We start from the raw sequence: 11584 nt of genomic DNA, 5'->3' as shown, positions 1-11584 counted from the left end.
AGAGCGGTGCACAGCTCAGCGATGCTCAGGGCGAAAGACCACCAGAGTGCAAGCAGCAGTAATTTGTTTCTTCGGAGACGGTTGTTTTGGGTCCTATGTTGCGCAATGAAAAAGTGGATTTCAATTTTCCTGGTCCATGAATTTATTTTTCCTCCATTGAATCTTATAGTTTGAATTTATTTTTCCTCCCTTGAATCTTATAGTTTGAATTTATTTATAGAGCCCATTCTCCCATTTTGCTCAGTATTTTGGAGAAATGTGGTTATATAGTTGGGGATATGTTGTGATTTATTGCGACTTTGATTTATAGATCTGTCTTAGATACTATTTTTGACAGTATTTTGTCTCCGATAATCAAATATAGAGTTTGTTCTTTCATTATATTTGCGATAATTCTGGTTAATTCTGATTAGTAATTCATTTCAACGTGTTTTTTCTTTCTTTTTAATTATCAGGATATTAAACATTTTGCATAGAGTATTTATTTATTTATTTTTAATGAAATGGCAGTTTGTTTTCATTTTATATTCTGTTTTTCAAATTTTTCATTTTGTTTTTTCTTTGAACTTTTTGAAAATTAAAACCTGTGAAAACAAAGTGATATTTTTGTATAGAAGTTTTAAAAATGTTTTGTGAAACTAAATAGCTTTGGAGCTTTCTGTATATAAGATCAAAATGAAATTTTACATAATATTGTTTATTTTTCAAAAGTTTATTTATTTATTCAACTTTTCTATATATACTTTAAGCTTCATTTTTCTTTAAAATATATCAATTTTCTTCAAGATTTATAAACTTTTTGATGTATCTAAAAATTTAAATTTGACAACTTTTTTAGCTAATTTTTTTTTTTTATCTTTAATGTTTTGATGTATGTCAAAAATTAAATTTGACTTTAAGGGGAGAAGTTGATAAAATGATTGAATTGTTGATACAGTGCAATCACCCATAATTGATTATGCGTGTAACATAATATCAATAATTTGTTTACGATTGATACTTTTCACTTTATTATTTAAAATGAACGACTCACTTAAGAGGAGTAAAATTTAAATTTTAAATAGATGATTTTGTGTGTCTTTATTGATTCTTTCATTTTTAATATTTATAAATATTTTTGAGTTAGAAAATTCATTTTCATCACTTCATTTTATCATGCATACTTTTAGGTGCATGTTAGATTATTTAAAAGTCATACATGCATTTAAAATATTTTCAAAGTGGATTTAAACTTCATGAATTGAGTTATGCATATGGATCAATTTATAGAGGTCATGAAATCAATATAGTGTTTTTGACATATGAATAGACTTATTGGATATGTTATTCGTTTCACTAAACCTCCTAGAAGTTGATAAGTTGATTCACTCAATCATGAATTGATTCATGAATTCCTCTAAAATTGAGTAAGTTCTTCCATCATTGCTTCAATACATGATTGGTTAATGATAGCTTCATCAATTATCTTTGGCTCCATTGTGATATCATAGTTATGTTACTCTCATCATCTTTAAATGAAAGTCTTGTTCTAACTCCGTTAGTGGTTTGTCTTATGATCTGATATTGAGGATGATGAGTCACTGTTCTCCAACTTTTATGAGGAGTTTATGAGTAAGATGGTTGATTCTCATGCTTTTGATTTGTATTTTCCTAAAATGGTTGATCATCCTCTTCATCTCCATCTATTCTTGTATTGTTAAGATCATCAAATAACACATGCATACTTTGTTCAACAACTTGGGTTTTTAGGTTGTACACATTATACCCTTTTGAAGATGTAGAGTATCCCAAACATATTCCCTTGTCATATTTGGAATCAAACTTTTCCAAACTAACGTTGTTGTTGAGACAAAATCTCTCTCAAATTGCTTTAATGATAACAAAATTATTTATAGGGTTATGATTGTGCTTAATGTCTAATATGTGTTCTTGAGTGTATTCTAATTAGAAAATAGGTTCATCATCATCTTGATATAAAAGAGAAAAAATTGATTTAATCAAACATGTTCTTTGAACTAGAGGATAAACACTTAGATGATGAATCTTTAAAGAGGATGAACCTTTAAGAGAAATAATATAATTTATCACAAAAACATTGAATCAAAGTCAAAATAAATAGAATATAGGTTTGTGGACAAACAATTAAATGGAGAAACAAATCATAAGAAGAAGATACACGCCAGAGGTTGAACGATAAGAAGATAATATTCTGGTTCTATTCATCCTCGTACATAGGGAATAGCAAAAAATACCAAAGTACGGAAAAAGCTATACTTAATAGGAAAAGAAGGATCCTACAAGTCTTGGAAAAGCAAAAAGGGTAAAATACAACTCATGTCCAAACTTCAAGGAAGATTAAACCTTTTATCCGATGATGGACTGCAAACTCATCCTCCTAAGCTCATATGCTTCAAGGACAGTTGAATGTCAATCTTGTAAAATAGACCAATGACCTTGGACGTTTTATCAAGTCTCCAACGGTCATCTAACTCTTTTTCTTCATGGGTAGAGGTTCATAAACTCTATAAAAGGAAGTGACCTCTTCAGTTCAAAACACAACAACTACTCATTCAAAGAAAATTTCTCAAAGCTTAGAAGATAATTCTCATCCTCTCTTTACACTTTCTATAGTCCTAAACTATATATATCTTTAAGAATATCCTCTTAGAAAGTTCTTGTAAAGAGAAAAATCATATAATCATCACAAATCATTTATTATGTATATTCCAAGTTATTATACACTTGGTAATATTTGTAATATGAAAAACGAAATTGTAAGCCTAGTGAGGCTAAGAATATACATAGTGAGAAAGAGTTTCGTAAGAGGACAAACCATTTGGAGCTATAGTGAAAACTCACAAGTTTGTGAGGACTGAACATAGCCTACATTGGATGAACCAATATAAATTTGGGTGTGTCATTTTCTATATTCTCTCCTATTTATTTACTCAACTATCACTTAAAATTTCAAATGTCTAACATCTGACTTTTATCCTCTCGTAGAGGATACAATGTTAAAAGATAATTTTTTAAAACTCCAATATCTCTATTCAACCCCCCTTCTAGTGATATTTTAGCCACTTCAATTGACATCAGAGCAAGGTTCTCTAGAAAACTATACCTAACTGTGTAAGAGAAAAAGATAAGGAAAAAGAAAAATGTCAAAAGCTAAGTATATACACGAAGGAGGATCATCCAGCAGACCTCCCTACTTTGATGGCACAGACTACTACCATTGGAAAGGAAAAATGAGATTGTTTCTCATATCACAAGATAACAACACGTGGTCTGTGGTTGAAAATGGGAATCACGTCATCATAATCAACAACACAAATTTAACCTTCGACGAAAAACCTCAAGCACAATGGATTGTTGATGAAAACGCTAAGGTACTCCTAAACTCTAAAGCTCATTTATTTCTAACGTGTGCTTTGAGTAGGGAAAAATATGACAGAGTTGAAGAATGCAACAACGCTAAAAAACTATAGGACACCTTGAAGATCCACCATGAAGGGTCAAGTCATGTAAAGGAAGCAAGGATTGACACAGGAGTACGATAATTTAAATTGTTTGAAATGAAGGAGGAAGAAACGATTGACGAAATGTTCTTAAGACTTACTATTATACTAAACAACCTGTGATCTCTTGTAAAAGAGTACTCTGTCCAAGAGAGGATAAGAAAAATTTTATGAAGTCTAGGAAGAGAATGAAGACCAATGGTGACTACCATCACACAAGCAAGAGACTTGGCCACCATGAAATTAGAAGATCTCGTTGGAACACTTAGACTAGATGAACCATTGCTGCTCTCAGATAAACCAAGTAAAAAGGGAAACATGGTTTCCCGTAAGACAAATCAAACTGAAAGTCCATCCTCCAAGCGAGCTGAAGAAGTGATAATAGCAGAAAACGCTAAATGTCCTCTGTCCGAGGAAGAGGATGAACTCACTCTGATTTCTAAAAGGATTCAGAGGATGATTAATCGAAAAGGACAAGGTAAAAAACCATATCAAAAGGAAAAATATGATAAAAGCCATTTAACGTGTTTTGGATGCAACAAGGTAGGACATTACAAAACTGAATGTCCCCTAAACAAAAGAAACAAAAGAAGATTTCCCTACAAAAATAAATCTATGATGGCTACATAGAACGACAGTGATGGTTCATCCTCTGAACATGAAAAGGAAGAAGCAAATCTCTATCTCATGGCAAATTTAGATATTGAAAAGGTAATCATATTAGATCCTTGTCCTACATGTGAAAAACTAGAAATAGAATTTGACAACTTATTGACTAACTCAAACACTCTATCTCATAAATATGGGTTTCTTAAAAATCAACTTTATGAGATAAAGAAACTCAATGAGGAACTTCAAACTAAGAATGATAAATATCAATAATTCATTATGGACTTGCAGCTATCTCATAGAAAAATGTCTGAGCAACACAAAATTCTTAACAAAAAGAATGTCAAAATTCATCCTCCGAAAGAGGAGACATAAAATAGGAGTTTAAAAATAAAAATTGAAGAACTAAAAAGTGACATTACCAACTTTGTTAAATCCACTAAGACTTTTCAAAAAATTATGGGATTTCAATTTGGAATCTTTGACAAAGCGGGCATTGGCTTTAAAAGTTATCAAAAACAAAAATTATACAAAAACTTCTTTCTACCTCAACAACAAGAGGATGGACCAAAATGTACGTTTTGCAAAAAACCTGGACACGTTATCAAAAACTATCATCTCAAGAAAAGAGCTGACAATATCAAAAGGGGATGCTCATTTTGTGGTAAGCATGGGCACCACAAATTTACTTGCTATCACAAAAAGAAAATCCTTACAAAAGGAAAAACTAACCAACAAGGACCCAATTCTATATGGTACCCAAGTCACTTTTTAAACTCTAACATAGGTACATCCTGTGATCAACAAAAGAAAGCATTGGTTCTTGGACAGTGGATGCTCAAGACATATGACAGGGGATAAGCATTGCTTTATTTCCTTGGTAATAAAGGATGGATGATCAATCACTTTTGGAAATAATGATAAAGCACAAGTTAAAGGAACAAGTATGATTGGAACAAATATTTCTGCCAAGATAGAAAATGCTCAATATGTGGATGGTTTAAAACATAACTTGCTGAATATTAGCCAACTTTGTGATAATGGATTTGAAGTAATTTTTAAACCCACTTTATGCGAGGTTAAACATTCATCCTCCGAAAATGTTTTTTTTCTCTGGAATTAGAAAAATGAATTTGTATGAATTATATCTGGATGATTTGCCTATTGAATCTTGTTTTATGTCTACTGAAAAGGATAAATGGTTTTGGCGCAAACGAGCTACTCATACAAGATTAAACACTATTTCTAAATTATCAAAATTAGAATTGGTGAAAGGTCTTCCAAATATTAATTTTGAGAAAGACAAAATATGTGAAACTTGTATCAAAAGAAAACAAGTTAAAAGCAGTTTTAAATAAAAAACTATTGTCTCAACAAATCATCCTCTCGAACTTCTACATATTGACCTCTTTGGTCATATCAAAACTCCAAGTCTTAGAGGAAAAAAATATGAATTTGTAATTGTTGATGAATTTTTACGATGTACTTGGGTTCTATTTTTAAAATATAAAGATGAAGCCTTTGAAGCATTTCATAATTTTTAAAAAAGATTCAAAATAAAAAAGGAACAAACATTATCTCTGTGAGAAGTGATCACAAAGGAGAATTTGAAATTGAATCTTTCAAAAATCTTTTTGATGAAAATGGGATATCCCACATTTTTTCCTGTCCAAGAACCCCTCAACAAAATGGAGTTGTTGAAAGGAAAAATAGAACTCTACAAGAAATGGTTAGAACAATTTTGAATGAAGCCAACATTGAAAAATATTTTTGGGCTAAAGCTATCAACACAACCTGTTATGTTTCAAACCGAGCATCCATAAGGAAAATTTTGAACAAAAATCCATAAGAACTGTGGAAAGGCAGAAAACCACATATCTCATATTTTCTTATATTTGGATGCTATTGTTACATGCTAAACAATAAAGAAAATTTGAGAAAATTTGATCCAAAATCGGATAAAGGTATCTTTTTAGGATACTCCACATCGTCAAAAGGTTATAGAATATATAAACTTAAGACTCAAAATGTGGAGTAATCCATGCATGTTATTTTTGATGAGTTTGATAACTTGTGTTTAGAAAATATGGATAAGTATGAAGAAGATGAACATTCATCCTCTAGAGCACACGATCCAAAGAGGACAATTTAGATTTAACCTCTCAGCAACCTCCAAGAATGGAAGATAATAACTCATCATCCTGACCTAATCATTGGAAATACCGAGGATGGAGTCAGGACAAGATAATCATCAAATAGAAATCATAAATAACATCATGGCCATGATATCTCAAGTTGAACCTAAAATGGTTGATCAATCAATAAGTGATAAATCATGGGTTAACGCTATGATGGAGGAATTGTCACAGTTTGAATGAAACAAAGTATAGGATCTTGTGCCCAATCATCTAGACAAATCCATCATTGGAACTAAATAGATCTTCAGAAATAAATTAAATGAGGATGGAGAAGTCATAAAAAATAAAGCAAGACTAGTGGCATAAGGTTATGACCAACAAGAGGGAATTAATTATGATGAAACATTTGCTCATGTTGCTAGACTTGAGGCTATCAGAATACTTCTGGTATATGCCACTCATAAAGGTATTAAACTCTTCCAAATGGATGTTAAAAGTGCATTTTTGAATGATTTATTAAATGAGGAAATATATGTTCACCAACCTCCTGACTTTGTGAACAAAAAGAAAGCTAACCATGTGTTCAAACTCTCAAAAGCTTTTTACGAATTAAAGCAAGCTCCTCGAGGTTGGTATGAGTGATTGAGTTCCTTTCTAAAAGACAATGGTTTCTCAAGAGGACATATCGATACAACATTCTTTAAGAAAACTCTTTAAGAGGATTTACTAATTGTTCAAATATATGTTGATGATATAATCTTTGAATCTACGTATGAAAGAATGCGTGAAGATTTCTCTAACCTCATGCAAAGTGAATTCTAAAAGAGCGTGATGGAAAAGCTCAAATTTTTCCTTGGTTTACAAATTAAACAATTAAAAACCGACATCTTCATTTCTCCAGAGAAATACACCAAAGATCTTCTTAGAAAATTCAACATGAGTTCAGCAAAAATTATGGGTACTCCTATGCATCCATTCTCAATGTTACACACAGATGGTGAAGGAACTCCAATATCTAAAAGGGAGTACAAAGCAATGATTTGATCTTTACTATACTTAACTGCTAGCATACCTGACATAGCATTTGCAGTTGGTCTATGTGTCAGATTCCAATCCTCACTTAAAGAATCACACCTCACGGCAGTAATAAGAATCCTCAAATATCTTGTTGGCTCAACTGATATTGGTGTATTGAAGGTAACAATGTCAATTATAAGGAAGGGGGTTTGAATTATAATTGCCTCTTTTTAAAAGTTCCTGTTTAAAATTGAAAATTTAAGTCAAGATTGATCTTGGTTATAAACGAAGATTGATCTTGGTCAGTAAAAAACAGCAATATCAATTTTATCAATATAAAATATGAATGTAAAGCATAAAATAAATAGAGATAGAGATAGAGAGATCACACAAGGATATATCATGGTTCACCCAATCCGGGTTACGTCCAGTCCTCACAACAGTGAGATTTTTCACTAAGTGTTCAAGCCAAGATCGTTCTTGGTTTTCACGGATCAATCTTGATCTTTACACAGTTTCTACCTTTCTACCTAGAAAGGATTTCCTCAGTTCTACCTTACTATTTTAGAAATGATTTTGCGAGTTACCTTTCAAAACGTGAAAGGATTTTTACAAAACACTCAAGCTTATGTTAACAAAATAACCTTGAGTTACAAAGTGGTGATTTTGCGAATGTTTAGAATCTGGATATTTTCTCAACTCTTGTTTGAGAAATAGATTATGTAAATAGAAATCAGTTGATACAAATTCTAAAACAACACAAAGATTAAAAACAACAAGCTCTAAGAATGATATCGAGACACTTGAGTATGATTGAATGATTGATGCTTTTCTTGGCACTTTGAGCTGTGTATTGTTCTTCATCTTGAAGCTGCTTTTATAGACTTCAAGAGAGCTTGGGATAGCTCATATGACCGTTGAAATAGGGCCAGCTGTCATGAAATAGTTTTTGGATAAAGTCTGCCAAAAAGCAAGAGTGATCACAGCTGCATCCAAGAACGTTCTTGAGATCCAAGATTGTTCTTCGAATTTGTTTGAGATTAACTAACTTGTACTTGGTGATTGTGACAAATGTATGAGTTGAGTGCATGCTTTTTAGTCTCGTCTGCAGGTTTTAGACAAGTACAATCAGTAGTGTACTTTTCAGCTTGTGGCTTTGTACTTGCACTTGCCTCATTTGAAGAATGATCTTGTATTATGCTTTTAATGAAACATGTCTTTGATTCTTTGAATTCTGGAACAAATATGACTTAGATTGATCCTTGCTTATTCTATATGAAGACATGAGATAAATAATGTTTCCAGGATTCAATCTTTCACGAGAGAACTGATTATTCATAAACGAAGATCGTTCTTCGTTTCTCAGCAATAAGTCAAGATTGATCTTCGTTTTCCAGAACTACTTCAAGATCAATCTTCGTTTTCCAGAACTACTTCAAGATCAATCTTCGTTTTTCAGAATTGCTTCACGATCAATCTTCATTTTCCAGAATTGCTTTATTTGATTTTAATAAGATCTGATTTGTGATATTTGATACCTATCTTGTTTTAACACACTCAAATGCACATGTTAAATACCAAAACATTTAGAATCATAATTAAAATTCTTAATTAACTTTTTGTTTGTTTTCATCAAAACATTCAATTGAGATTTTGTGTCAACATGTATGGTATAAAAATTGTCAAAATATTGATCTTACAACATATTGCGACATTGACTATGCAAGAGACAAAGTGGAAAGAAAGTGTACAAGTGGAGCTTGTCAATTTCATGGTAAATCTCTCATAAGTTGGTCATGCAAGAAAAAAGCACCGTTGCCTTATCAACTACAAAGGCTGAATATGTCTCAGCTGTACAATGTTGTTCTCAAATACTATGGGTAAAAAATCATCTTGAAGACTATTCATTAAGGTACACCAAAATATCTGTCCTCTGCGATAATACTAGTGCTATTAATCTTTCAAAAAATCCCATACAACATTCTAGATCTAAGCATATCGAAACTAAACATCATTTCATACGAGATCATGTTCAAAAGGGAGATATTGAATTAATTTTCCTTAAAACTAAAAATCAATTAGCTGATATTTTCACCAAACTTCTCCAGGAGGATCATTTCAAAAATATTTTGGAAAACCTCTCAATCATCAAAATGTCAAAATTAAATTAATTGTTTAATGTAATAATTTTCTTGGTCAAAACTCATATTGCATATGACTGAAAGTCATTTTCAGATTAAAATAACATCCTCCTCTAAAATTTTGAGGATGAGCAAATCAGATAAGCTTCATCCTCCTCCATGTGAAAACCAAAAGTCATCTTGGTAACCACTCCTTCCTGCATGCTCGTTTCACGTTGCTGACTTTCAGCCTTTCTGCATGCCACCTCCTCATCACCCTGCATTCATTAAGTGCTATAACAGCCAGTATGTGAGCTGCAAGATGCCACATCTTTGTTAGCCTAGCCCATCATGATTACATATTCCTTCCTCTTCCTCTAACGGTTCCATATATCAAAACTCCTCTTTAAAATTCAAAACCCATTCTAAACTCTTGTAACAATCACCATTCAAAATCTAAAAACAATGGCTCGAAGTAAACTCTCAACAAAACACAAAAAACACAGATACTGCTCCAGAAAGCTATGAAGATACTCAAGTGATGAGTATGAATCCCAAGAGGAAGAACATTCTCAAGAAATCCTTCAACCTGAACCTGTTAACGTTATCCATTATCCACTGTACACGATCACTGTTCATGTCCTTACCTTCACTCATCTTCATCTCAAACCCAAAATGTCATCATCATCAAAAACCTCCTCATCGGCCCCTATAAGATGTTCATCTCGAATCATGTCTGAAGTTCTCTCCTCCAATAAATCTCCACAAGAAGACACCATTCACATTATTGAATCCGATGACTCAGAACAAACTCAGTCTAAAGACTCGATACCCAAAACACATATCTCTAAATCATCTCCAAACGTTGTCACCTCCAAAAAAACCATTGTCATCCAAAAAACCATAAAAAGTTCCCTTATTTGAGTCCAAAGACTTGGAGATTAGATACTTCGAGAAGTGGCAAGACAAACCAGTCGTTAACGACAACACTATTGATATCAAAGGCTTAAAGAAAGGAGGTTTCAATGTTGAAGAAATATTTGGCCAACTAGGTTGGACCTTCTTCTTGCGAATTGACGAACCCTAATATCCCAAACTTGTTAAAGCTTTTTATGTCGCGACCAACGTATCAAAAGGAGATACCTGCATTAACATGGTCCTCAAAGGGGTTCATCTGGAAATTACCCATACGTCATTATATCAAATATTGGATATTCATGACGAAGGATCATACTGTTTCCCCGAGGCTTGGTACTCTATCTGCAAGATCTCTAGAACTTTTGTCCTCAACAACACACTCGTTAATCTTCCAAATTCACAGGTTGCCTCCAACCTCCTCCCCATGTGCCTCATTCTCCACAACATCTACGTACATTCGATTGTGCCTCGAGCAGGGAGTTTCAAAAAGGTCCATGAACTTGACCTCTTACTTATCCACCATCTCATCTTCGAAACTCTTTTCCATTTGGGTAACATTCTTTTCTACTTCATGTTGAATGTTGCAAGACTTGGTAGGTCCACTCCTTATGGAATGATACTCACCATAATTTTAAAATTTTTTAAAATCCATCTTGAAGATGAACGATCTGTATGCTTAAACAACATTTTCTCCTTGAGAAATGTCAATTAAATGAAACTCAAACCCACAGACAAACTTCTTACCAAGGAATCCACCAAAGCTAGTTCCTCATCCATAACAACAAAGAAAAGATCATCTACAACTCAATCATCCACAAAGAATTTAAAAAAAAAAAAAATCACTCAAAAAACTCCAAAAGTATCACCATCAACTACCCATCCTCCCCTTGAGGATGACATCACAAAACCCATCCAGGAACAACAAACTCCTGAAGCGCAAATCACCAGTCCACCATTTCACTTTGTTGATCATGTCCTACATCACTCTCCAAAACTCATGATACTCTCGCTGAGGATTAACCACATGATACTCCTCTGAAACTTATGGGGGAAGGTGAAGAACTCTATTTTGATCTCAACCTCACTCATCATCAGTTTTCCCTTCCATGTTCACCTCAAGTTGTAGAGAATACGAACACATCCCAAAATTTACAGGCTACTTTCTTATTTCCACTGTATCCTTCTGTGAGCCCATTACAACATCCTCAGATTTCCTGCACCATGTCTCAAATTTTTTCATCCCCTCAAAAGGTTAGTGTTCCTG

General features: G+C 32.9%; 1 protein-coding gene across 3 annotated transcripts in view; it reads left to right on the top strand.

The window, feature by feature from the left end:
* Nucleotides 1–378, top strand: part of LOC101507451 (nucleosome assembly protein 1;3-like) — a 4551-nt gene extending 4173 nt beyond the window's left edge. For all 3 annotated transcript variants that reach the window (XM_073370460.1, XM_073370458.1, XM_073370459.1), the window contains one exon: nucleotides 3–378. In XM_073370460.1, the coding sequence (XP_073226561.1) occupies nucleotides 3–62 (60 nt within the window). In that variant the 3' untranslated portion in view covers nucleotides 63–378. The remainder of the gene's footprint in view (nucleotides 1–2) is intronic.
* Nucleotides 379–11584: the final 11206 nt, after the last annotated feature.

Source organism: Cicer arietinum, chromosome 1 (genome assembly GCF_000331145.2).
Source record: "Cicer arietinum cultivar CDC Frontier isolate Library 1 chromosome 1, Cicar.CDCFrontier_v2.0, whole genome shotgun sequence".
In the NCBI taxonomy this organism is placed as follows: Eukaryota; Viridiplantae; Streptophyta; class Magnoliopsida; order Fabales; family Fabaceae; genus Cicer; species Cicer arietinum.
The sequence above is the reverse complement of the archived record's forward strand: the minus strand, read 5'-3'. Positions and strand labels throughout refer to the sequence as shown.